The sequence below is a fragment of the Myxocyprinus asiaticus genome, chromosome 19, assembly GCF_019703515.2.
Source record: "Myxocyprinus asiaticus isolate MX2 ecotype Aquarium Trade chromosome 19, UBuf_Myxa_2, whole genome shotgun sequence".
Lineage (NCBI taxonomy): Eukaryota > Metazoa > Chordata > Actinopteri > Cypriniformes > Catostomidae > Myxocyprinus > Myxocyprinus asiaticus.
In genome coordinates this window covers 30,476,125-30,503,484 of record NC_059362.1, presented here as the reverse complement: position 1 = coordinate 30,503,484, position 27,360 = coordinate 30,476,125, and the positions used below count along the sequence as shown (strand labels likewise).

The window sequence follows — 27,360 nt, the reverse complement described above, 5'->3', positions numbered from 1 at the left end:
CAAAATTCTGTGACAACACATCTGTATGTAACTTATTCTGTCTTCTAACAATAATGGGGAAGTTATGAAGTCCTTTTCATGGCATGTCAGTCCAATCAGTGGCCATCTTGGGAATGCTTCAGGGCAACTATTTGCTATAGATAGAAGTGGCATAAAAGTACAGCTTCAGTCTGCTTGAATGGGGAAGACCGAAATCTCCAAAATGGTTAGTCAAGTTTACAATCAAAGAACCTATTTCAAATCCGCAGTAAAATATGACAATGGTATAATAAATTGTACTTCTTTAGCTCAAATCACAAAAAAATCAAAAAAATTTTCATTGCATTCTTGATGTAACTGTCTGTATCTGAAAATTATACCTTTTACTTCCTTTTCTACATCCACCATATGGGCCGTTCCAATATCTCCCATTCATTTTAATAAAAGTCTTAGGCTAAATGGTCTCTGTATATTATACTGAAGCAAGCAGTAGCTATTTTATATAATTTATGTAAAACACAATATTTAAAAAAATTAAACTCACTGAGCACTTTATTAGGAACACTATGGTCCTAATAAAGTGCCAGACGTGGTCTTCTGCTGTTGTAGCCCATTCGCCTCAAGGTTCGATATGTTGTGCATTCTGAGATGCTATTCTGCTCACTACAATTGTACAGAGTGGTTATGTGAGTTACTGTAGCCTTTCTGTCAGCTCGAACCAGTCTGGCCATTCTCTGTGGACCTCTCTCATTAACAAGACGTTGTTCTTAATAAGGTGCTCAGTGAGTGTATGTTTTGCAATTTAAAAATACTTAAAATTCATTTAATTTCAAAGATGATTTAAGATTCAGATATTTTTTTTTAGCAGGGGCACACCCTGCACCCCAATAAACATGATAATTTTTGTAGACTAGGACTGGACTGTTATTTAAAATGGCTTTGAAAAATGAATTCACATCAAAAATAAGTATTGTCTCAATGGCAATGACATTCTTTGCAAGATTTATGTATGTTGGACCTCAAGTAGTAACAACAACATTGAAAACCTTTGTGAAGAGTGTCAAAACATCCATGCCAAAATTATTGTGGAATGTTAACCAGGTCAGAAATCAAATTAGTCATGTATTATTGCAGCACAGGCTTAAACCTTTAGGGTGTTAAAAAATGTGGTATTACATAATGGTCTCAGCAGACTCCACTGATTCAACTGGGCATGGGAAATTACATAAGCAGCAGCACTGGTTCTAATTTCACCATTTGCTTTTTTTGTATTATTCAGCCTTATTTATTAGAAAAATGAAATATGAAAATTCTATATACAACAATTAAAAAGTACACAAAGAAAAGGAGACTCTGCATTAGTACTACATACTGTGCACTTCCATTGCAAAATGAATTCCTATACAGAGACTTATAGCCTGCCTTTTACATAATTTTACACATTGCAAACAAAGAATGATCACAAAGTTCATAGTTAAAAATGGTCAGTATACAGTTTGTTCTCTGGTGTTTACACATTTTGTTTAGTTTATCAATGTAATAGACCTTATTCACAGCAGCGGCATCTTTGATTTTGACGAGAATAATAACGAGGCTGTGAGGTATAGATGTACTGTCTCTTCAATGGGTTGTAAAGTTGTTTAAAGTGTTTTTGGATCATTCTGCTGATGAGAAATGGCAAAAATATAATTCCAAGAAATCATAGACTATAGAGTCCAGACAACATGAGTTATTGAAAATTAGATGTGATCTAGGAGCTTTTGATAGCTTTATACAGTGCATTTAATTGAGTCTTAATTAAGTCCCTCAAAGCCTCATTTTCATTCCCGTCTAGAATCAAAGATGGCGCTACTGTAGGTCTATAGGTTTCATTTCTCATAGTCAAATATATTAAAGTCCTTCATTTTTGCAAAAAAGTTCTCTGGACACTGAACCCAAATGCAGTAACAAAAGCTGTGTCCAAAACCTAAACAATGCCTCCTTCGTAGGTAATAAGCAGAGGTAGAAAGGCATCAAGGCACGTCCAAACATCATGTGGCCGATTTTTGAAGGCTGCTTAAATGTGTCCAGTTCTGTGCATGCAGTCTGGCAGTTGGTGGAAATAATAAAAATCATTTTTTACCTTGCATGATTAAATTTCTATTGAATTCTAGTCATTACATATTTATTTGGTAATATCTAAAGATCACCTGCATTTGTTCCAGATCATTAGACATGATGTTATGGTGCTTTAGAAGCCTTACTGACTGGGCAGCAAGGGTATCTGTTTCGGACATAGCCAAAATGTGATGCTTGTCTTATCCAGCGGCCTATTACATTGTAAACGAAGTGCCATTGTCATTAGTTGAGCCATCTACAGACCGCCGTGAAGAAATGTACATTTCAGTGGTAACACGTGAGGACCGCCGTGCTGACATGTAATTCTTCCCCAAGCACCAGATGTCCCGTAAGATCTTTTGGAAATGGTTTCTGAAGTTCACCCCGATGAAGGCATACAGCAAGGGGTTGAGACAAGAGTGCACGTAGGCCAGACTTTTCGTGATGATCATGGTCAACTCTACGGCTTCCTCATGGCTGCATTCCTGCTCACTGAAAATGTTGATGGTGTAATATAACAGTGCTATATTGTAAGGCATGTGGCAGGCCACAAACACAAGCACCACAGTGAGGACCACACGCACTGCTTTGTGTCTTTGAAAGTTCTTGGCTCGAAGTAGGGTGACGATGACACTGGAGTAGCAGAAACCCATGATCAGCAATGGTAAGCAGAAACCCACTGCTACCTGAGAGCTTGGCACCATGGTTTTCATCATGCGTGCTGTTTCGTTCGAATGAAATCGGAAAAAGCACTCATATGGGGTATTGCTGTCCTGGGTGCTGTTATATAGGCTGGATTCAACAGGGCCGGGCTGATAACGTTCATAAAACACGAAGGTGGGAAGGGACAGGACCAAGGCCAGTAACCAGACAGCTACGCAGACGAGACGGCTGTAAAGCAGGGTGCTAGAACGCAGCCGGAACGACCTGCGGGCCTGCACAATGGCGAAGTAGCGGTCTCCACTAATGCAAGCTAGGAGCAACATGCCACTATACAAGTTGACGCTGTAGACACCATGCAGAAGCTTGCAGGACCAGTTACCCATTGCCCAGTCATGCTGTTCACTATAGATGATCAAAGGCAGAGCCACCACAAACAGGATGTCAGCTATTGCCACGTTCAACAGGTACACATCCGTCATGGACTTGGTTCGCTTGTAGAGAGCGTACGTCAAAATCACCAAGGTGTTGCCAATAAAACCAACAATGCAAATGATGGGGTGAACGAATAACTGGAGGAAGTTCTCAATGTTTTTTCTGTGATTCACAGAACACGGCTCCTCAATTTCTCCATACGCAGCTAGTAATTCTTCTTCAGTGTAGTTATAATCAAATGGATTCATTTTTCCTTTTGACACTGTAAAGAGTGAAAAAAAACGTAATTTAAAAGTGGACAACAGTAAAATAATACAACTTTACATCAGAGCTCACATCAATATACCATCTAAGTGAAATCTTAAGTACAAGGTAAAAAAAAAAAAAAATTATATTTAACCTAGATAGTGGGTAGAGTTTAATTAGTCAATAACTTTCATGGAGAATATCAAAATTATATGATAGCAATGTAACAAACAATTAAACTATAACAGTAATGAGTGTTGGGTGTAATCTCATGACAAAGTAATTAGTTCCTGTAATATAATTACATTCAATTAAAGTAATTATTTTAGGTGCATTACTTGGGTTACACATTTCTCAAATAATATTATTAATGTATAATACATTTAAATTATGAATTAATCTGTTTTTGTGACAGTAGAAGGGTGTACAACAGTAGACATTATTTTGAATCCGTTGAGTGGAAAACTAACGTTTCTATGAAAAGTTTTAGAAAGTAACTTAAGTCATTATTAATTTGTAGTGGATTACTTTTTTTGACAAGAAGATTAATTGCTCGTCATTTTTCCTAAGAATTTAAAGGACATAATGCCACAATCAGTATCAGTTTGTGTCATCATTTTGTAATTACTTTATATTATTCAGTGTCATATTTTTTACTACATAATGTAGTACAAATGCTTAATCCAGAATGTGTGTGTGAACTATAGTACAGATTAGGTGACATAATTAGAATATTTTTGAATTAGGTTAAATTATATATATATATATATATATATATATATATATATATATATATATATATATATATATATATATATATAATGCTCATGTCGCTTTGTACTTTGTAGATATTTAACCTTTCCATAAAGAGGAAATCTGCAAAAAATGGTCACCAAAATGTACAATGCAAATGACCTATTTATTTGGCCTTAAGTCCTGAAGAGGATGTTGGCCTAACAGTGTGTGCTTTTCTTATAAATCCAAATCACCTAAGCTTGAGACTAAGCGCATTCACTATGCTGTTAGTTTTCTTTCAAGCAACATGTTTGGAAAATGATATGGTCACGTATCATGCCACAGAGATTCAAGAAACATTTCAATTATATGTTTGAAAAACCCTGAGATCACAAATTAAATTGCAACAGAATGAAAATTAGAAAAGCATAGGATCCATAAATTATATCCAACACGCACAGTAATGATAGAAGCAATTTATGAAGTAAACGTCTTTATCATGTTTGCATGTCAGTTTTGTTAATTCAGTGATTTAGACAAAGCTGTGCTAGATAAACAGTACATGGGAAAACATGCACTTTTGTGGCAAAAGAGTTTAAATGAGGAAATAAAATACTTTTGGTCTTTTTTCCAGAATTATAACTAGCCAAATAATTACACATATCTGAAATAAACAATATTGAATTGTTTAAAATGCCCTTCATGTCTTTGATATTTTATGCGTTTTTATAAAATGTATTTATATTAAGTAATTTGCTTTATTTTTGGACAGCAATATATACCCAATTCCACTAAAGTGCAATGAGCCAAAATATTTTTTTCAATTCAAGTACAGATCCTGCACAGTAAAACTTTTTAAATTGAAAAAGTTCTTTTTAACAAAAAGCTAATACAAGCAATATCAATTCCAGTCCGAGCAATTTAATATGACTATGTATACAAATAAAAATAAAAAAGGCACACATTTTATCATGTCATTTCCAACAAAAAAATAAAATATTGCTTGTGACTTAAGCAGAAAAACAGAAGTGACTTACCGGTCTTGAAACAAACTATTCTTCTGGAATGCAGTGTGAGAAAACCAAGCTTCAGATTAGGAAAGACAGATTGGGTAGGGCACTGCTACACAATAAGAATGAAAATATTCAACCTGTATACCAGAAGGAAGTGTTTCACTGCTGCTTAAAGAGTGTTGTATAAAAGCATGGTGTAGGTGTGTCTATGAGACCATCAAAGTTGCCTGACACATGTCTACCTCAGTAGCTGGTTTCATATGAAAAGGTTAATGTTACGCCTTTAACAGAGCCAGCCAATAGAAAATTGATTTCTGCTATGCTGTTTATACATGGTTCAAAGAGTCCTCATTGCAGTTCACAAGACTAATTTCTCTATGATGCCTAAAACACTCTAACTCTATTGAAAAGTACTCTAAAAGTGACTCTAAATCTATTGCTCTGTATTTCTCAATGCACAATGATTTGGGTATTTATTTTTTGACATTCTGCAGTGCTTTTCACTTGTGCTGCAGATTTCAGCTATTCATAATTTTCTATCCTTCCTTTTCTGCCCTTCCGTCTTTCTTTATGAAAAAAAAAACAAAAAAAAAACAGGAAGAGTAGTCAACAATAACATGGAACTTCAGCATTTATTATTTCAAAACAATTAAATCCATAAATACATAAAGGACAAAATAAGGGGATGACAGGGGTTAGAGGTCATGCAACATCTTCCATGTAGTCGGCACCCAAGCTTATCTGTGAGACACTAACATCCTGAGTGGTGTCATTGAGCTAGGAGAGAGAAAGAGAAAACCAATGAAATCATGGACATTCAAATCAACAATGTGACAAGGACTGAGATGCATAACACTTCTTGCTATGGTACAAAATCAAAACATTTTTATTAAGGTTAAACCAAATGTGGAGTTGTTATAACAAAGGAATTTATGTCAGAATAGTTTTTGTCTGAATACTTAAAAAATGCATCATCTTGCTGCCTCATTGGGCCTCTTTAGTTACCTATCTTTGCCATTAACCAAGCATGCCACTCTCACTTCTTGCTTTTTACACAATACACGGTTCTATCCATGGGTCCACTCATTTGGCACTTTTCACACAGAAGAAAGTTGCTGGGACTCTAATAATATATATATATATATATATATACACACACACACACACACACACACACACACAAAGTATAGTCAGGACATTACTGATGTAAATAACAGCACCATCACTGTTTGAAAAAAGTCATTTTTGATCAAATCTAGATAGGCCCCATTTCCAGCAGCCATCACTCCAACACCTTATTCTTGAGTAATCATGCTAAATTGCTCATTTGGTACTAGAAAATCACTTGCCATTATATCAAACACAGTTGAAAGCTATTTGGTTTGTTAAATGAAGCCTAACATTGTCTTTGTGTTTGTTTTTGAGTTGCCACAGTATGCAATAGACTGGCATGTCTTAAGGTCAATATTAGGTTAAAAATGGCAAAACAAAAGAAACAGCTTTCTCTAGAAACTCGTCAGTCGATCATTGTTTTGAGGAATGAAGGCTATACAATGCTTGAAATTGCCAAAAAAAAAAAACTGAAGATTTCATACAAAGGTGTACACTACAGTCTTCAAAGACAAAGGACAACTGGCTCTAACAAGGACAAAAAGAGATGTGGAAGGCCAGATGTATAACTAAACAAGATTTCTCGTTTGAGAAACAGATGCCTCACATGTCCTCAGCTGACAGCTTCATTGAATTCTACCTGCTCAACACCAGTTTCATGTACAACAGTAAAGAGAAGACTCAGGGGTGCAGGCCTTATGGGAAGAATTGCAAAGAAAAAGCCACTTTTGATACAGAAAAACAAAAAGAAAAGGTTAGAGTGGGCAAAGCAACACAGATATTGGACAACAGATAATTGGAAAAGAGTGTTATGGATCTTAACCCCATTGAGCTTTTGTGGGATCAGCTAGACTGTAAGGTGCGTGAGAAGTGCCCAACAAGACAGCCACATCTATGGCAAGTGCTACAGGAAACGTGGGATGAAATGTCACCTGAGTATCTGGACAAACTAACAGCTAGAATGCCAAGGATCTGCAAAGCTGTCATTGCTGCACATGGAGGATTTTTTGATGAGAACTCTTTGAAGTAGTTTAAGTCAAATTGTAATTGTAATTTTTCACCTTATTAATGTCCTGACTATACACTGTGATCAGTTGAATGCCACTTTGGTGAATAAAAGTACCAATTTCTTTCCATAAGAGCAAAACAAAGTGTGTGTGTGTGTATATAAATTTTAATTAGGGTTTACACTAAAAAGATTGTAATAAAACGCACACAAAAAAAGTGCATTTACTGATGTCGGTAAAATATTATCTAGGATCTTAGTCATTTAAATTCTTTGTAATATTAAATTCTTTGGTCTTGCAGGTCATTTTGACTATTTTAAAATTATTCAAAATGAGCAATATTCAGGAAGACAGCAATACCTTATCACTGATGTCAGGCCCCTCTATTGAGACCTCCTCAATTTCCTCACCAATGCTCACTTCACTCTTAGAGTTTTCAGAGCGATGACTGAAGAGAAACGACAGAAAACACAGGATTCAGATTGAGTGAAATAACACAAAACAAATGAAACATCAGAATGGCTTGTTCTTTACCTGTTGAAGTCATCGTCATAGTCAAGATCTTCATCTGTGCACACAGCATTGTCTGTAAAGGAAAAATGAGACATGCAATAGTAAGAAAGTTTGTTTAATTACATGGTTAAAGGAATAGTTCACCCAAAAATGAAAATTCTCTCATAAATTACTCACCCTTATGCTATCCCAGATGTGACTTTTTTTTCTTCTGCAGAACACAAATTTAGATTTTTAGAAGAATATCTCAGCAATGTAGGTCCATACAATGCAAGTGAATAGGTGCCAAAATGTTGACGCTCCAAAAAGCACATAAAGGCAGCATAAAAGTAATCCATAAGACTCCAGTGGTTAAATCTATCTAATCTTCAGAAGTGATATAATAGGTGTGGTTGAGAAACAGATCAATATTTAAGTCCATTTTTGCTAGAAATTCTTCTCCCTGCCCAGTAGGTGGCGTACACATGAAGAATGTGAATCACCAAAACACAAGAAGAGGAATATTATAAGAGTGGAGATTGACTGAGCAGGGAGAATTTATAATAAAAATGGACTTAAATATTGATCTGTTTCTCACCCACACCAATCAAATTGCTTCTGAAGAGGTGAATTTAACTACTGGAGTCATATGGATTACTTTTATGCTGACTTATGTGATTTTTGGAGCTTCAAAAATCTAGCACACATTCACTTGCATTGTATGGACCAAAAGAGCTGAGAAATTCTTCTAAAAATCTTAATTTGTGTTCTGCTGAAAAAGAAAGTCATACACATCCGGGATGGCATAAGGGTGAGTAAACAATGACAGAAATGTCATTTTTGGGTGAACTATTGATTAAAGGTCATCGGAAAAAGACAATAATAATTTTTATTGATGAGAGATGAGCAAATCTTCAAGACTGACAAAATATTGAGGAAAGAGTTCCTACCCAGCAAAGGGGATCCAGTTTTCTCATTCTGTGCTTGAAAAACTTTGACCCCTTTATCTTTAGAACTAAAGGTACCTAAGACGATAATCAAGGAGTAAAGATAAGCAAACATATTATATCATGGGTTCCTACAACTTCTAATCATTGAATTTCTATGACTTCTTCATTCAGGGTTCCCAAACTTTTGGATTTTATTTTTCCATGACCTTTCCAGTCATTTGTGATTACTAGATAAGGGCTTTTAAATATCATTTTGATTCAGGCCATTTTTCTAATGAATCATTGGTTCACATCACCAATTTGTAATCTGTTCTGACCAATTCATTCACAAGAACTCAAAAGAACGAACTGCTCACAAATCGGACATCACTATATCTTATAAGCAAGTTTTACTTTACACAAGCTCTACACAAGAGCAATTTCATAACTAGAAAAATATATTCATATTATTTAAAAAAAAAAATCTGGAAATATCAATCTTAAAATTCTCTGATATGTCCAGGTTTTCAGTGACCTCAGGAACCCTGTATATCCCAGCAAATTTAATCAGTGTAAACACAAATGGAGTAGTACCATTCTTGTCGGATACCGGATCTCTTTGGCTGCTCTCAGCAGAGCTGGATCCTCCTGTACTCTTTAACTGTACGTTTGCTAAGAGTGCTTTCCCTGAAATACTGCCCGAGCTGTCTCTCCTGGGAAAACAGATAGGATGAGGCTTTCAGCAAGACCGAATGCACTTTGTAAAGCCAGTTGACAGCCACATAATGAGAAGCAGAGGAAGGTGGGGTGAGGGGTGGTTGTTATGAAAGGAAAAGGCCCAGAGTCAGGGCTGAGCTCAGAGCTCACCTGGGCTCAGAGTCAGGGCTGAGCCTGTTATCAAATTCAGAAAGCATGTCCTCGGCATCGCCCTCTTGATCACTGCCTAAAGCAGACAGGCTGAGGCCAGAGAGAGCAACAGCATATTCATCCACACATATACACACAGGAAAACATCCAGAAGAACATAGTCAGAGACACATTGGGAGAGAGATACAGTCCTGCGCATAAGCTTACAAACCCCTTGCAGAAATGGTTTACATTTAAAAATAAAATAAAAATGATTATATATTTTATTAGCTAGAACTATGAGGACGCTGCAAAACTGATATTTAATTATGTTCTACAAAACAATAGCCATAATAACAAACTATCCAGTTCTAAAGTTTACATAACCTTGGTTCTTTAGACTTTTATGGAACACAAACAGATGTTTGGCAGAATGTTAGGAACTGAAAGACTACTGTAAATCTCAATTCACTTTTTTATAACATCTTTTTTCCATACAATGAAAGTGAAAGGTGACTGAGACTGACCATTCTGTCTTACGTCTCTTGTTGTGTTCCTCATATGGGTTTGTAACAACATATGTTAATCTGTGTTATGTCAAACAGCTTTATCAGGAGGTAATAAACAAAATGCAAATTTTATGATTGCTCTTTTTTTTTTTTTTATGATAAAACATCTTTTTGACAACTGTATTTAAACATGAGCAAACCTGTACATAAAAAAACATGCATGCAAAATCGAGAGAAGGAAAAAATTAAAGTAAAAAGGTAACTCGACAAAAATGTCAAATGATGTCAAACAATCACTGCACTTCACCTGTCCTTCTCCGAAATCATTGTATGTGTTTATATGCACTGTGTTATAGGCTTTCGCTTTACTCCTGTATACATACGGCTTGGTCAGCAAGCAATTTTCTCCACAGCAATGTAATTTCTTCAAAACGCTTATGTAAATAACAAGCATGTCATCCGAGGAAGACTTGGCTATTTTATTCTCTGTTGTTTCGCTTCATACCCAGAAACTTTTCCTGAGTTGTTGCTGTGTTTGTTTCCATCGCGACCTGCACCAGAATAGTGGGGTTTCCCTCTTACGTCAAACTCGGGGATTCCCCCAATGTACTTGAATGCTTATAGGCGGACATGAGGGACAGTAGTAAAGCTGGGCAATAGGACGATGTAATCGTATATTGATGATATCTGACAGATATCCCGATGCTGATTGCGACACTTACTGACAGACGATGATTGACAATATCGTTGTATTTAAGAAACAAAGATGAAAGTGATTAAATCATAAAATAATAAAAAAAAAAACACAGACACCTTGAACCTAAAATGGAGTTCTATTTCATTTTCATTAGCCAGCATTAACAAAACGCAATACAAACACAAATTCGATAAGAAGACAGTGGAAAGTTATAGGCAGCATTAATTTGGGCACACAAAGGGAATTTATTAGGCTTGCACCTAATAGGAAAACTGGTGTTTTCTGTTTGTTTGAGCACAGACTAAGTGAAGTAACAAACTGCTGTAGCCGTTTTATGAAAGTAGAAATTTTGTGGGTTGCGTTGAACTTTCTAGAGATAATGGTTTTTCAAATATTATCATCATCATTATTATTATGCGTACATTTATAATTGTCTTTAGATCAATATTTGTATTAGTCATTTTCCACCTGTTGTCATAGACAGATACCTGTGTGACGGCCAGTGAAGGAAGTTGGAGACGGTAAATGTTTAGATTTGGTGAGGTAGTTCCTTATGATTTTTTGGCCACTTAGTTATTTTAATTAGTGCAATTTGAATTTAGAAATACCTTTGGTTTTCGTGTTTCAACAAATGAATTTAATTTTTAAATCAAAATTAATAAAGCAAAAATATTCACAGTATATTCACAAATTCACAGCAGGGGAGCTGACAATGTAATCGGATATTTCAATGTTTTTTTCTAGAAAAATGTGTGAAAATATATTTTGCATATTTCCCAGCCCTAAACATTCGTCAATTTTTTAAATTGGTCTATATAAATGGGTATATTGTATAGTGTATGCGCTTTCCCCTTTTCCCAGAAATGTTGAATTAATTCCACTGTGTTGACTTATTGATATGTTGTATGCGTTTACATGGCCACATAAGCCACGTTCTCCAATAGAAACCTAGGTGTGTTAAATGCGTTCTCTCAATCCCTTAAATGACAAAAGGAAAACGGTGTTCTCGTTTGCATGAAGTTTCAGAGCACCGCTTTCTGAAAAAACCCTGGAATAAACCATTTGCTTAAGTGCATGTAAACATGGTTAGTGACAGAAACAGAGAAGTAGAGCGGAAGGAACAAAAAGCAAAATGGGACAAGGTGCAATATACAATAAAGCTTCAATTTGACAAGCAAAGACCTACCTGTTATGGAAGATCTGACCCAAAACTACTGAATTATTGTCAAATCATGTGAAAATGCTGAGAAAGCAAAGAGGTACTTACTCTTTCTGACTATAGCTTTTTTCAGAATGCCTCTGCCCTGAATAAGGCTTTTCTGCAGAAGGTAAATTACTGTTCTCACATGCAGCATTGAGGGACAACAATGAAAAAAATAGAAGATACAAGTGAAAATGGCTGGTAACACAATAGCATTACTTCTCTATAGCTTATCTGAGATCAGATCAGTTATTCTGGGTCATTGTAGTGTAGGGTTTATACATGTGACTTAACCAGAGTAGATGGTAATAAGGGTGGGGCCCCATATTTAAACAGTAAAACTTTTTAAGCTTAACTACAGTTATTTGCATTAAAAAAAACAAAGAAAGATCACAATGTTTCTGAAATTACAATCAAAGGTTTGGTGGTTTAGATAATTTCAATTGTATTTGCCTTTTCAGTTGCATTAGCATTTGTGGGCACAGAAAATGTCTTTGTTCATGACTCAAAATCTGTTCCCACACTAGAGTCAAACTCTTACAACTAAAGAGTGATGGGGTGTTCACACTGACAGCGATTAAGGACACCTACACATGAGAGTTTACGTTGCATTAGAGAATGTTTTGAATGCATTAATTTCAATGGGGACAGTACGTCGGAAGGATGGAAAATGAAACGGTTTGCGAAAGTGACGCTCCATCATGCGACCAAAGTTGAGAACATTTAAACTTGTGCTGCATCACACTTTGACTGGGTCCAGTTGTGCTTTCAGAAATCCAATTTGCTGTACTGCAGCTAGATTTCAAAATGACATGGCTCTTTACATACCCTCAAAAAGGAGTTGACACATCCTACTCATCTACAATATCCAACTATACCAGACAATGGATCAATGTCTGAACTGCTTTTGGTAAACGCTGCATTTGCATAATGTTGAACTCATTGTCAGATGTTGCCTCAAAATGCAAACTTTCACTGAAAGTTAATGACTTCCAGACACTTTTTTTGTTATAAAATGCTTTCAGTGTGAACACCCCCTTAAGAAGTCTACTATTTGTCTGGCATTTGATGATTAATGACAGATGCTTGCGTGGATTTCAACTGGTGAAGCTATCCTTACCAGCCATAGGTCTTCTGGGGTTTAGGAAGAGGATCATCAAAGAATGAGTCTCCTTCCTCATCCTCATCCTCTATTCCAAGATCCAGTACTCTCCTCAGTGGGGTGGGAGCATTCCTCCCATCACCCAATCCCTCCTCTGACCTGTCAGACACTTGAACAGACCCTCTGCTCTTCTGAAACCCCTGTGTTTCACCATGTCTTCTTTCCGCAGTCTATGGGAAGGTCAAAATATCATCAACAGAGAAATACTTTCTAAACATACTACAGATCACAAGCTATAGACTTCATCTGGTGTGATATGCGATCAACATGAACACTGAGCAACATATGCTGTGTTCATGTTGCGTTACTGCTGGTTATATGGCGTTACTACTGTAACCAACAGTCCACTAGCCCATTTTAAGCTGAGGTTTATGGGTATGAGTGTGGTGTCAAAATGAGCGTGAAGATAACAATTAAAGAATAGTGAGTTCCCTTTGACCCGAGTGGTTTTACAACATGACAAAATTGCCTTTGATTTGGGACTTCCTATGAATAGATCATTAAAAGATAAGAATGTGACATAAGTTACAAGAACAGTGGGCTGTTACAAAGCCTATTCTGAAACTAGCCCACATTACTTTTACATAGGCTGAGAAAAATGTTGTCATTCAACCCACTTATTATGAATCGAGTAAAGGAAAACAGCCTTACTTTGTATCAGACAATTTAAAAGAGAAGTTTTACTTGAGATGAAATGTTTTAGTATTAGTGTACATATCCAAAAGCTAGTGGTTAAAAGACGACATGCACTAAAACTGGTTGACACTTTACATTTAGTCATTTAGCACACTTACTAATTATCAGTAGAAGCCACTGATTACAAGTGTTAGATGCGAGTAGTAATAGATTTAGTTTCACAACTGTATTGGGTAATTAGCAGAAGCCTGGTCAGTGCCATTACCCTGAAGAAATGTCTCTGAATCTCATTTTACAATGTGCTATCTTAATTCTGATCTCCAGTAGCCAGTCTACTAAATCAAGTGCTAATACCAAGATGATTCCAATTCAACCATGGGCTAAGTTAAGCACAATTAGACATACAGTAGAAGGGCTTCTAGTTTTGCATATCCCTCTTGACTACAAAGCAATAATACTGTCTTCAGCATAGGAGTCATAGTCCTCAACTGACCTTAACCAGGGTAGATGGCATATTTAATTTTATACCAATGGAAAACAAGACTGTACAGTCAGTTGGGTTGTATACCTTGGTCTTACAATATGCCCCCCCAACAACAAAAAAATAGATGTGACATAGTATCTTTACAAACAAAACCTACTGGGGGCCTGTGTAGCTCAACGAGTAAAAACGCTGACTACCACCCCTGGAGTCGCAAGTTTGAATCCAGGGCAAGCTGAGTGACTCCAGCCAGGTCTCCTAAGCAACCAAATTGGCCTGGTTGCTAGGGCGGGTAGAGTCACATGGGGTAAACTCCTTGTGGTTGCTATAATGTGGTTCTCGCTCATTGCGGTGAGTTGTGCATGGATGCCGCGGAGAATAGCATGAAGCATCCAAATGCACTATGTCTCCGCAGCAATGCGCTCAACAAGCCACGTGATAAGATGCACGGTTTGACGTCTTAGACGCGGAGGCAACTGAGATTTGTCCTCCGCCACACGGATTGAGGCGAGTCACTACGCCACCACGAGGACTTAAGAGCGCATTGGGAATTCCAAATTGGGGAGAAAAAGAAAAAAATAGGAAACAAAACCTATTGAATTAACGGTATTTCTATCCCTCACAGTCTTGTTTCATTCGCGTCAAATTAATTATGGCATCTACCCTGACTAAGGTCTTTTCAATCTAAATAATATCAGTCAAAATTCACATGCACGCAAGATGACAGTATTGGGGATATACACAAATCCTAATTTTAGCATTCTAGATGTTGTTTCTTGTGGAAACAGCCAAATGTGTGCATACACATGTGTATGTGTGTATGAATTATTTATGAGACTTAAAAGGAAGCCACATGGTTGAGCTGATAAGACGCTCCTGTATCAGAGCTGCAGCACATGTGCATTACCTTTGGGTCAGCCTTCTCTTCCTGTGCTGAACTGTGCTTAATAAATCCTTTATACCTGGGTATCTGAGCACCAGAACACAGCCATCAGTCTCTCTCATTATACAACACTGACATACTACCCTCACTATATCACCATAAATGGATATGGATGGAGTGGAAAACAAACAATATGCAAAACAATGAAAGGGATGAATTGTTGCAGAAATACAAACAAACACGCTGCCTTTATGTCCTTTTTGGACCTTTTGAGTTCTGGTCACCTTTCACTTGCATTGTATAGACCTATAGAGCTGAGATATTCTTCTAAAAATCTTCATTTGTGTTCAGCAGAAGAAGGTCATACACATCTGGGATAGCATGAGGGCAAGTAAATGATAAGAATTTTCATTCTGCATGAACTAACCCTTTAACCACTATTAATGCAGGCTGTTAAAGTACCTTACATTGTTAGTTCAAGTTAAATACTGCCTTAACTAGTGTATACAATTATCGTAAAGTGCTACCGACATAATGTTATAATCTGTAACATAAATTAGGTAAATAATTGTCATATGGTGAACATAGGAAGAGGGATAAATAAGGGATTACGGTGTTTTTCCCATTCAATCTTTTTTTTAATCATAATAGTTTGTTTGTTTATAGGTTGAGGGCCATTCTAAATACAAAAAAAGAAAAAAGAACAGATTAATATAATTGTAAAAAATGAAAGAAACTAATTTTGTTCGCCATTAGTTCAAAGACGCATGCCGTGTCTCTGGTAAAACCCCTTTTCTCTTTGTGACTCAAACCACAATGAATGCATGTTCTTACTATATAGAGTATATCTAACTATACCTTAGAGCATTCATCTAAATCACCCTCTATATCTAGATAAAAGATTTGCTGATAAATCATACACAGGGCAAACTGCTACACATTGCTAGAACAGACATCTTCTATTCATGCAACAAATGATGTTCTGAAGTTAGACCTACGAAGCTGGATGAAATTAAATTTTCATGGTATTAAATTTTGTTACAAAAAAATAAAATAATAAAGAAAACAAGGCAATGTTTGATATATTTGACATATTGCAGGTTTTGCATTTGCAAGACATTTGTTCTAGTCTAATCTCAAATTATAAACCCAGGCTAACAAAAGGCAGCGGCATACTGTGGTTTATAAATTATTTTGTACATATTGGGTGCAAGACAAATTATTAGGTGTGTCAAGAAAGTAAATAATTAACTGATACACATCAAAGATCAGAGATTATAATCTAGAGTATATCTGAAAGAAAAAGTGAAATAAACAAAGAAAGAGGCACAGGAAGTGAGCATACCTTGCTGATGGAAGATGACATATTTCTATCTTCAGTACTTTTACTCGAGGAGTTAAGGGCATCAGTATTGTCATTGGCAACCTATGCAAACATTCAAGACTCCATGACACTGGTGTGCAACAGAAATAAACAAACAACATTGCAAAAAATATATACTATATTAACCTATGTGCTCAAGGTTACTCACCACACTTCGACACTGTATGAAGAAACATTTGTACATTCCCAGGAAGTCCTGAAAGTCCATAGCTAAAGTTATAGACAACAGAAATGAGAGGGAGATAAGAGTTTAAGGGAATCAGAGCATTGACTGGTAAGGCCTGTGAAATCCATTACAGAAAACTAAAATTGCAATTTATCTGGAGTTTAGCAAGTCAGTTTATTGGTCAATGGATAACAGACATACAGTTGTGCTCAAAAGTTTGCATACCCTTGGAAAATTGGTAATATATGTACCATTTTTAAAGAAAACATGTGCAGGCAAAACACATTTCTTTTATTTCTTATGGGATTCATATTCAACTGTAGGTTATAACAGAATGGCACAATCATAAAACAAAACATGGCAACAAAGAAAAAAATGAAATGACCCCTGTTCAAAAGTCTGCATACCCTTAGTCCTTAATACTGTGTATTGCCCCCTTTAGCATCAGTGACAGTGTGCAATCTTTTGTAATAGTTGTCTATGAAGCCCCAAATTCTTGCAGGTGGTATAGCTGCCCATTCGTCTTGGCAAAATGCCTCTAGGTCATGCAAATTCTTTGGTCATCTTGCATGAACCGCATGTTTGAGATCTCCCCAGAGTGGCTCGATGATATTAAGGTCAGGAGACTGTGATGGCCACTCCAGAACCTTCAACTTTTTCTGCTGTAACCACTGGAGGGTCAACTTGGCCTTGTGTTTAGGGTCATTGTCATGCTGGAAAGTCCAAGAGTGTCCCATGCGCAGCTTTCATGCAGAAGAAATTGTCTGCCTGTATTTTCTGATAACATGCTGCATTCATCTTGCCATCAATTCTCACAAGATTCCCCGTGTCTGGGGGCCTGGGTAGCTCAGTGGTAAAGATACTGGCTACCACCCCTGGAGTTCGCTAATTCGAATCCCAGGGCATGCTGAGTGACTCCAGCCAGGTCTCCTAAGCAACCAAATTGGCCTGGTTGCTAGGGAGGGTACAGACACATGGGGTAACCTCCTCGTGGTCACTATAATGTGGTTCGTTCTCGGTGGGGCGCGTGGGGAGTTGAGTGTGGTTGCCGCGGTGGGTGGCGTGAAGCCTCCACACGTGCTATGTCTCCGTGGCAACGTGCTCAACAAGCCACATGATAAGATGCGCGAGTTGATGATCTCAGATGCGGAGGCAACTGGGATTCGTCCTCTGCCACCCGGACTGAGGCGAATCACTGCATGACCACGATGACTTAAAAAGCACATTGGGAATTGGGCATTCCAAATTGGGAGAAAAAAAAAAGATTCCCCGTGCCTTTAGAGCTCACACACCCCAAAACATCAGTGAGCCACCAGCATGCTTCACAGTGGGGATGGTATTCTTTTCACTATAGGTCTTGTTGACCCCTCTCCAAACATAGCGCTTATGGTTGTGACCATAAAGCTCTATTTTGGTCTCGTCACTCCAAATTGCAGTGTGCTAGAAGCTGTGAGGCGTGTCAAGGTGTTGTCGGGTATATTGTAACCAGGCTTTTTTGTGGCATTGGTGCAGTAAAGGCTTCTTTCTGGCAACTCGACCATGCAGCTCATTTTTGTTCAAGTATCGTCGTATTGTGCTCCTTGAAACAACCACACCGTCTTTTTCCAGAGCAGCCTGTATTTCTCCTGAGGTTACCTGTGGGTTTTTCTTTGTATCCCGAACAATTCTTCTGACAGTTGTGGCTGAAATCTTTCTTGGTCTACCTGTCCTTGGCTTGGTATCAAGAGATCCCAGAATTTTCCACTTTTAATAAGTGATTGAACAGTACTGACTGGAATTTTCAAGGCTTTGGATATCTTTTTATATCCTTTTCCATCTTTATAAAGTTCCATTACCTTGTTACGCAGGTCTTTTGACAGTTCTTTTCTGCTCACCATGGCTCAGTATCTAGCCTGCTCAGTGCATCCATGTGAGAGCTAACAAACTCATTGACTATTTATACACAGACACTAACTGCAATTTAAAAAGCCACAGGTGTGGGAAATTAACCTTTAATTGCCATTTAAACCTGTGTGTGTCACCTTGTGTGTCTGTAACAAGGCCAAACATTCAAGGGTATGTAAACTTTTGATCAGGGCCATTTGGGTGATTTCTGTTATCATTATGATTTAAAAAGGAGCCAAACAACTATGTGATAATAAATGGCTTCATATGATCACTATCCTTAAATAAAAGTTTTTTTGCATGATCAGTCATATTTTCAAAATCAACGCCAAAATTTCACAATTTCTGCCAGGGTATGCAAACTTTTGAGCACAACTGTATTTATGTCCTTAAAACAGACACTTACTGCTATTTGTGTCCTTGCCTTTAGCTCGGAGTTCCTCAGTTACGTAACTCTCCAGCATGTTTCTTTTTAAGAAAAACAAGTTATTGGTAAAAATAAGTGGACTCTTAGAATAACAGCATAAGAAATTAAGCATAGAAGTCTAAAACAAAATAAAACATTAATTACTATTACGTCAAGTAAACTTTTATAACTATCTTTGCATTGAGTAGTGGTAACACTTTACAACATACTCCGTGAGTGGGGCGTGAGCAACACATTGAGTTTGGGCCACGTCTCTTTTCTAGGTTCCTACAGCAACTTGGTTTATATATCAAAGTCCCTTTCAAGGCAAGTCAGTCCACTTGGCGGTCATCTTAGGAATGCCCTCCGGCAGGCTGGGAAGCTGTTTTCTTTGTAAACAAGTGACATAAAAGTAGAGCTCCTATCTACTTGATTGGGGAAAGACTGAAATTTCCAAAAAGGTTGGTCAAGATGCAGACTGTGGAGTGGGACGTGGTTGTGTGTCTGTCAGTGGGGAGAGAGGAAGAGGTAAGGGCCATCACCTGGTGATTGCTGATATCAAAAACCTGTGTCTTGTTTCAGTGACGGCAGAAACGGGCTATAAAAGGCCGCCGGAGCGACAGACCGAGAGAGAAAGCCACACGCAGCTGCCGTGTGTGTTTTTGTTTGTGTCTAAGTTTACATTAAACATTATTTTGACTGTTCAGCTGGTTCCCGCCTCCTCCTTGCCCATTTTAAACCCTGTTACATTGGTGCCAAAACCCGGGAAGGAGGAGGGATGCGCTGTCGCGCCACTGCCGTCTGCCCAAATGAGCAGCCGCAGCCTTCTGCCGGGGGACATAGTCGCTGCTGCCGGCCGCCTTCCGCGAGGGGAGGAGGGGCTCGCTGCCGGCTGCCTGGTACGGTGGAGCCGTTGCGGGGGGGGGGGAGGGGCTCGCTACTGGCTGCCAGAACGCGGAGGGGCGTTCCATCCGCCAGGGGTCAGAGGACTCGCTCCGGTCTGCCTGGGTAGGAGGAGCAGCTGTCGTCCGCCAGAGGGTGGAGGAGTGGTCGAGGACCAGACGACGGCGTGTCTGGGAACCGGCAAGAAATTTTTTCTCTCTCTCCTCTCACTCTCTCACTGTCGCTCCGCCTCACTCTTTCCCTCTCCCCTTTTCCCTCCCCTTGTCTCCCTCCCAGGTCTCGAAAGGTGGGGAAGACCTGCCGGTAGGGCATCGCCGAAGGGCAACGCTCCCCCCTCGGGGGGGGTGTACGTCATGCCAGGGGTTCCCCAACCTGAGGCAAAGGAGGGAGGAGTGTGACGAGGAGGTGGGCGGGGCCGGGCTGTGAGTGCGCATAGCCGGCCCCCAATCGGGCTAGTCAACCAAGGAGAGGGATAAGGCCGAGCCGGATGTGGCAGTTTGGGAGAGAGAGAGCCACACGCTATGTGGAGCGGGACGTGGTCGTGTGTCTGTCAGTGGGGAGAAAGGAAGCGGTAAGTACCATCACCTGGTGACTGATGATATTAAACACCTGTCTCTCGTTTCAGTGATGGCAGAGACGGGCTTTAAAAGGCCGCTGGAGCAACAGACCGAGAGAGAGAGAGCCATACGCAGCTGCCGTGTGTGTGTATTTGTTTGTGTCTTTTTAAGTTTTCATTAAACATTATTTTGACTGTTCAGCCGATTCCCGCCTCCTCCTTGCCCATTTTAAACCCTGTTACACAGACCTATAAATTGTAGTGCATAGTTGGTTCGGTTTAAATATTGTTTGTTTGTTTTTGCGTCTTTTCTAAAATCTCCTGATTATTTAAATTTTCTACTGCACCTAGAGTTCAGCGTGAGCTGCGTTGCAAAAATAGTTTCGGCACCGAGCCTATCCATTCACTGACGCGTCTGGGACGCTTCACCTCGCGCTTGCAATATGAAGGGTGTAATCTGTTAATATGGGCGCCAAAACGAAAATGCGCTGCTCACGCCCCACTCATGGAGGATATGTGAAACTGGTGCAAGATGTGTATGACTTTCTTTGTTCTGCTGAACAAACACAAAGATTTTTAGAAGAATATCTCAGCTCTGTAGGTCCTCACAATGCAAGTGAAAGGTGATCAGGCCTTTGAAGATCCAAAAAGGAGATAAAGTCAGCATAAACAATCCATATGACTCCAGTGGATTAATCAATGTCTTCTGAAGCGATCCAGTTAGTTTTGGGTGAGAACACACAAAAATATAACTCCTTTTTCACTATACATCTTGTCATTGCAGTCTCTAGGCATGATCATGATTTCAAGCTCGATTACACTTTCTAATGCTGGACGCATGTGCAGAGTGCTAGATGGCGCTATAGAAAAAGTGTAATTGAACTTGAAATCATGATCACCAAGGACACAATATACAGTGAAAAAGGAGTTACATTTTGGTCTGTTCTCACCCAAAACCAACTTGATCACTTCAGAATACATTGATTAAACCAGTCTGATGGATTGTTTTTATGCTGACTTCATCTCCTTTTTGGGGCTTCAAAGGCCTGATCACCATTCAATTGCATAGTGAGGACCTACAGAGCCGAGATATTCTTCTAAAAATCTTTGTTTGTGTTCTGCAGAAGAAAGTCATACACATAGGGATGGCATGAGGGTGAATAAATGAGAGAATTTAAATTTTGGGGTGAATTAACCCTTTAAACTTAAACTAATACAGTAGTTGACAAACTAAAAATGAACAATACTTTTACAGCACATTAATCATACTATATAATAATACATTTTTTAATTTAAAAGTTGTATATGTTAACACTTGTTAATGCATTGTGAACTACCATGAACTAACAATTAGAATTTTCATAAATTAACATTAAAAATTAATTCATGCAATAAAATACACTCACGGAGCACTTTATTAAGAAGACCTGTACACCTACTCATTCATGCGATTATTTAATCAGCCAATTGTGCGGAAGCAGTAAAATGCATAAAATCATGCAGATACGGGTCAGGAACTTCAGTTAATGTTCACATCAACCATTAGAATGGGGAAAAAAATGTATCTCAGTGATTTCGACTGTGGTATGATTGTTGGTGCCAGACGGGCTGGTTTGAGTATTTGTGTAACTGCTGATCTCTTGCACAACAGCCACCAGAGATTATTCAGAATGGAGCCAAAAACAAAAAACATCCAGTGAGCGGCAATTCTGCAGACAGAAACACCTTGTTGATGAGAGAGGTCAACGGAGAATAGCCAGACAGGTTCGAGTTGACAGAAAGGCTATGGTAACTCAGATAACCACTCTGTACAACTGTAGTGTGCAGAATAGCATCTCAAAATGCACAACATGTTGAACCTTGAGGCGGATGGGCTACAACAGCAGAAGACCACGTCGGGCAATTTATTAGGAACATAGTGTTCATAATAAAGCACTCAGTGAGTGTATATTGTTCATTATTAATTTATGATGATACCTAATGCATTTACTACTATTAACAAATAAAACCTTATTGTAAGTGTTAACAGAGTAATTTAATCTGGTTTGAATGCAGAAATACACTGTTCCCTGAGTAATGTGAGAGGCCATGACCACAGTGAGAAGAACCACATCTCTAACTGATAATAGGAGAGCAAGCCAAAAACGTGGGAGGATGTAAACATTTTCAGACGTTACGTAAATGCGGGTTTCAGTACCAGTAATTGCACTTTTCCTAGAGTTCATGGCATTCAGTGTCTACAGTACCAATACATACCTGCTGAACTGGGGAAAAAGATCAGAGAAAATGGCAGTAACTGCATGCCTGTTTATCGCTCCACTTCTGTCCTGTGAAATCCATCAAAAGAAAAAAACACAGATGTTTGATGTGGATTTCTAAAGTGACTGAGATTTTAAAAAACATTATATAAATAAAACTTTATATATATATATATATATATATATATATATATTTGTAATTTTCTGGTTGTTAATATACCCACAGAACCAACCAAAAATATTATCAAAACACAAAAGTATAAATAAGCAAAACAATTACCTTGTCATGACAGTCAAATTTTTTTCGGGCTTCAGCAATTTGACGGGGCAACAATTCCTAAACAAATCCTTAGACTTTAATACAATCTTTGCAGATTATACTACCGGTCAAAAGTTGAAACACTAACTCATTCTTTATTATAATTTTTTTTCTTCACATTTTAGAATAATAGTAAAGTCATCAAAACTATGGAATAACATAAATGGAACTATGGGAATTATGTTGTGACTAAACAAAATCCAAAATAAATCAAAATTGTGTTATATTTTAGCATCTTCAAAGTAGTCATCCTTCGCCTAGAATTTGCAGACATGTACTCTTGACATTTTCTCAACCAACTTCTTGAGGTATCACCCTGGGATGCTTTTAAACAGTATTGAAGGAGTTCCCATCTATGTTGTGCACTTATTGGCTGCTTTTCTTTATTATTTGGTCCAAGTCATCAATTTCAAAAACATTTTTTTTATATTTTATTAAATTTTAGTTTTATAATGAAATAAATTAATATGGTGGCACAATTATATTTTTGTCTACAAAACTAATTTCAAACATTTAAGCATACGCCTTCAAATCAAAAGATTTTTAAGATCATGAGAAACATTTCAGTCAAGTGTTTCAAAACTTTTGACTGGTAGTGGATATTCTGACGAAAATGAATATTTATGTCCTTTGTTATTTAAAACATCTTGGTTTTCATATAAATGACATTTTTTTTAGGGTAGTCATGCTGAGCACTTAAAAACAAACAGGATATCACAAAGTACCATACAACCATGAGAGAGACCATAGTATTTAAGATCTTCTTTTCCATCTCTATTTGTGTAATTAAGCAAACACATGTAAAATGCCCACAAAAAAAGACTACATTTATAGAAGTAGGACAAGTTTGTTTTGCACAAGTATCTTCACAGGAAAAGCTTTTTTTGCAACACCACTTGAAGATGTTCATTTACATCATGCTTCCTTCGTGTGACCTGAATAATTTGCCTGGGGTTCGTGTTGTGTGGGTAAACCAGTGATATGAATCAAACCAAGATGTGCTCTCCAACCACAGTTGAACTAAGTGGGTTAGCACTATTACAAGTCTGTGACAGGATCTGCTCCTGAGAGTACACAAACCTTACCTGTGCTTACTGTACGTGTGGGTGCAAAAAAACAGACTACAGACAGATCTAGAGAGATAAAATATGGACTGGACTTGAGCCAGCCAGGGGAGGTAAAGTACCTTGGGAAAAGTTGTCACTCGGTCTCCCTGAGAAAAGGAAGAGAGGAGAGAGAGTATGAAAGTCATGCAAACAGAATGGCATCAGTTTGATCTGATTAGCTGAAATACAGAGCATCAAACATCACCTCTGTGAAAACTGAGGTCTTATGACGGCCTCTCTTAACCAATTCTAGCAGGAGAGGAGTGTTTCTGTTCACCTCCGACTCAGAGATGCCAAGCTCCTTCAAGAGACTTTCACGACAGTCAAGTCCATTCAGCTGAATAACACGTAGTACAGCATTACTCAGTACTTTGGTTCAGATAAAAGAAATTGCAATATTATATGCAGAATTACTATCTTAAGTAAAAAAATCTGTCATACACAGAGGATATCACGTTTTAATCTAAAATAGAAAAAAAAAAGAAACCTAACTACACACAGACACATTTTTTCTGACTGTCGATTAACTTTTGAATCACCAATATGATAACACTTATATACCGTGTTAATTTCAGGCTGAAACACAGCAAGAGTGAAGTCTAAATTGAAGACCTGCAGGAAGTCAGTGATCAGACCAGCTACCAAGCGTCCTGCGAAGAAGAGTGAGACACGTAAAAAAAAAGCATTATTTTTCAAGGCAAAAAAATACTATACCAAGAAATAATTCTAAATCTTCATGAATGTTTTACCATCCTTCGTGTTAAGGGATTTTTTCAGGTTTTCATTCACAAGAGGGGTTTTGTTCTATTCAAAAGAGATGACATCTTAGATCAAATCTTTATGACAGAGAATCTCACAGAAGTATATGGACACTTAAGAAAAAAAAAAAACATAATTTAACAAACCAGTAATAGCATTTCATTAGTGAAAGATAAAACTCTTTATCACCTCGACTTTTTCTTGCTCCTCCAAGGCAAGAAAAACAGCAACACGCAGCTCAGCCTGGAAACCAGATAAAACCCACATTTATTGCATTTGTAACATCACAAAATCCTCTTCAAACAAACCATATTTATAATTTACTTCTCATTCACTTTTAGATCAGTGTGCAATTTTGTGTGAATTGTCATATAACGTTCCCTTTGAATACAATGCTTTCTTTTTACAATCTTGTGTTTTTGTGTGTGTGTGTAATATATAAGTGTATATTGTGTACCTTGTTTACAAGGTATAGTCCTGTTTTTATTGCATTGTAATTAGGTTGGGTATTGACACAGATTACCCGATTCGATTCCGATTCACAAGCTCTTGGTTCAATATCGATTCATATGGAATTATGGATACATTTCTGTTACAATGTCCATTTCACTTACATATATATATATATATATATATATATATAAATCACATATTAGCTTTTACGTTTTTTTTTTAATTCAGTCTATTCCATCAATTAATGTCTTGAAATTGCATATATGTTTATGTTTATATATGTATGTATATATAAATATATACACACACACACACACACACACACACGTACGTTAATTTTTTTATTGTTTACTTGCATAATGTGTACTATTTACAAGTATTTACATTGATTTGTAGAGCACATGCTCAATCGGTACTGTCTCTTTAAGACTAGATGCTTCAGCCAGTAAGTGCATATAAGGAGAGAAAACCTGTGTAATTTCTTAAATGCATTCATGAATGATTAGAATTAAAGGTACACTCAGTAACTTTTGTCTTTGTGTCATCTTTGACTTACACTGACACCTAGTGGCTTGGATGCAGCATCATTCAAAATCAATAGTTTTCAGTTTCAGATGCCATTTTAGAAATATAGTATTGACAGTCAGCCATGATTACTTTAATCAATGAGTGAAAGTGTTACTGATATTAAGCGAGTAGTATTCGCCTGGTTATATGATTCAAACATGGCAGTCTCTATGTGCGGACCCTCTCCATGTAGAATAAAACAGCTTTTATAAAGTTACTAATATGACTGGAGTCTTCATTTTAATGTGAGTGGTCATGATTTCCTACATATATTGCAAAATTACAATTAATGTCTTTAAGAAAAATTACTGTGTGCACCTTTAACACATCCATGTATTATTTTGTTGTTGTTTTTAATCAATAACTGACTGTAAAAAAAACAGAAAGGGTATTAAGAGAGACTTTTTTTTAATTTATCAATACAATAGCTGATTAATTCAAAATTAAAACAAAAAGCATTTGAACACTTTACGGTTGTCAAACTTTTAGAGGAACATGTCCTTACTGTGATGGTACCTGTGGTTATGCATTCAAATTCATACATTTTTGAGTGCGAATTAAGTTTCCAAAACTTTTTGGGATCACTGTATTTCACTATATACATGTATACACAGGTAATATTCATAACTGTTTACAAGGTATTATATTGTAGGTTATGCTAGCTAGATGATTTGTGGCCTGGTCATTTTAGGTGAACAAGCCATAAAGTGCCCTCAAATCCTGTGCGTCACGTAGCTTGGCAAAATAAGATCAATCAAGACTCTACAGACTGGCTGGTTCACAAAGCTTGCTTGGCTGGTTATCTACATCCGCATAACATAACTACAATTGAGTAAAACATTGACACTGTAGATGTGTAAGAGGGAGAAGTCTTATCTTAAGTCTTGTGTGGGAAAATAAATTATATAGAAGGTGAAATGAATTACTTAATGTTAACACATTAGTTGCCCATAACAACATTAGCATCATCATGCTATGCTAGCAAACATTATCCATTAGAAATATAACACAAAATAATCCTCATGCAAGATAGGTTGGATTACTGATTCATAGGGCTTCAAACTTGTTGCAAAACAAGCAGACAAAAATACCTTGATTTTATTCAAAACACCGCTGTTTTCCAAGTTCTGGATCAGTAGATCTCTGAGTTCCGTGTCCTCCTCTGTCGCAGACATCTTCAGTTTGTGTCATGTGACCACATGGGGACAACCTGCGCCGCCTGACGGCTGTTAACAGTATTACAACGGGGTTCATTTTGGTTCTGTTGTATTGTTTTTGGCTGTTATAATGAATGACCTTATTCACAGTAGCGCCATCTTTGAGTATTAGACAGGAATGAAAACGAGGCTGTGAGGGATAGACACCATCTTTTCAATAAAATGCACTGTATAAAGCTATCACAAATCACTTGATCACGTCTAATTTTCCACAACTCATTTTGTCTACTGAAATTTCTTGGAGAGAATGTTTCGTCAGCGGAA

At 37.5% G+C, this 27,360-nt stretch overlaps 2 protein-coding genes across 8 annotated transcripts; both read right to left on the bottom strand.

The window, feature by feature from the left end:
• Nucleotides 1-470: 470 nt before the first annotated feature.
• LOC127410164 (C-C chemokine receptor type 6-like) lies at nt 471-5,624 on the bottom strand. Of its 2 annotated transcripts, XR_007892089.1 has the most exons (3): nt 5,190-5,624; nt 2,169-3,433; nt 471-2,064 (listed from the first exon to the last, which is right to left on the bottom strand). XR_007892089.1 is itself a non-coding variant. In XM_051645271.1 (2 exons), exon 2 carries the CDS (start codon nt 3,417-3,419, stop codon nt 2,292-2,294), a length of 1,128 nt encoding a protein of 375 aa, XP_051501231.1. In that variant the 5' UTR covers nt 3,420-3,433; nt 5,190-5,624; the 3' UTR covers nt 471-2,291. The 2 variants fall into 2 exon arrangements, 1 of the variants encoding a protein (XP_051501231.1); XM_051645271.1 differs by having other exon boundaries at nt 471-3,433.
• A 154-nt stretch (nt 5,625-5,778) lies between these two features.
• Nucleotides 5,779-27,089, bottom strand: LOC127410159 (centrosomal protein 43-like). Of its 6 annotated transcripts, XM_051645258.1 has the most exons (20): nt 26,971-27,089; nt 25,049-25,102; nt 24,850-24,904; nt 24,662-24,750; nt 24,306-24,437; nt 24,181-24,207; nt 22,956-23,012; nt 22,674-22,744; nt 18,959-19,020; nt 16,651-16,712; nt 16,464-16,544; nt 15,143-15,205; nt 13,077-13,288; nt 12,023-12,091; nt 9,571-9,660; nt 9,298-9,416; nt 8,725-8,799; nt 7,817-7,868; nt 7,643-7,730; nt 5,779-5,942 (listed from the first exon to the last, which is right to left on the bottom strand). In XM_051645258.1, the coding sequence occupies exons 1-20, from the start codon at nt 27,052-27,054 to the stop codon at nt 5,868-5,870; spliced, it is 1,617 nt and encodes a 538-aa protein (XP_051501218.1). In that variant the 5' UTR covers nt 27,055-27,089; the 3' UTR covers nt 5,779-5,867. The 6 variants fall into 6 exon arrangements, with proteins under 6 accessions (XP_051501218.1, XP_051501221.1, XP_051501220.1 ...); XM_051645261.1 differs by lacking the exon at nt 9,571-9,660; XM_051645260.1 differs by lacking the exon at nt 15,143-15,205.
• Nucleotides 27,090-27,360: the final 271 nt, after the last annotated feature.

What these genes read in the sequence shown, in the direction of transcription:
- LOC127410159 (XM_051645258.1), bottom strand. Translation starts at nt 27,054, where the DNA reads ATGTCTGCGACAGAGGAGGACACGGAACTCAGAGATCTACTGATCCAG. An exon ending in TCATACAGTGTCGAAGTGTG is followed by an intron (nt 16,545 to 16,650) that starts GTGAGTAACCTT and finishes ATGTTTGCATAG; the next exon opens with GTTGCCAATGACAATACTGA. An exon ending in GGCCTGACATCAGTGATAAG is followed by an intron (nt 5,943 to 7,642) that starts GTATTGCTGTCT and finishes TCTCTCTCCTAG; the next exon opens with CTCAATGACACCACTCAGGA.
- LOC127410164 (XM_051645271.1), bottom strand. Translation starts at nt 3,419, where the DNA reads ATGAATCCATTTGATTATAACTACACTGAAGAAGAATTACTAGCTGCG.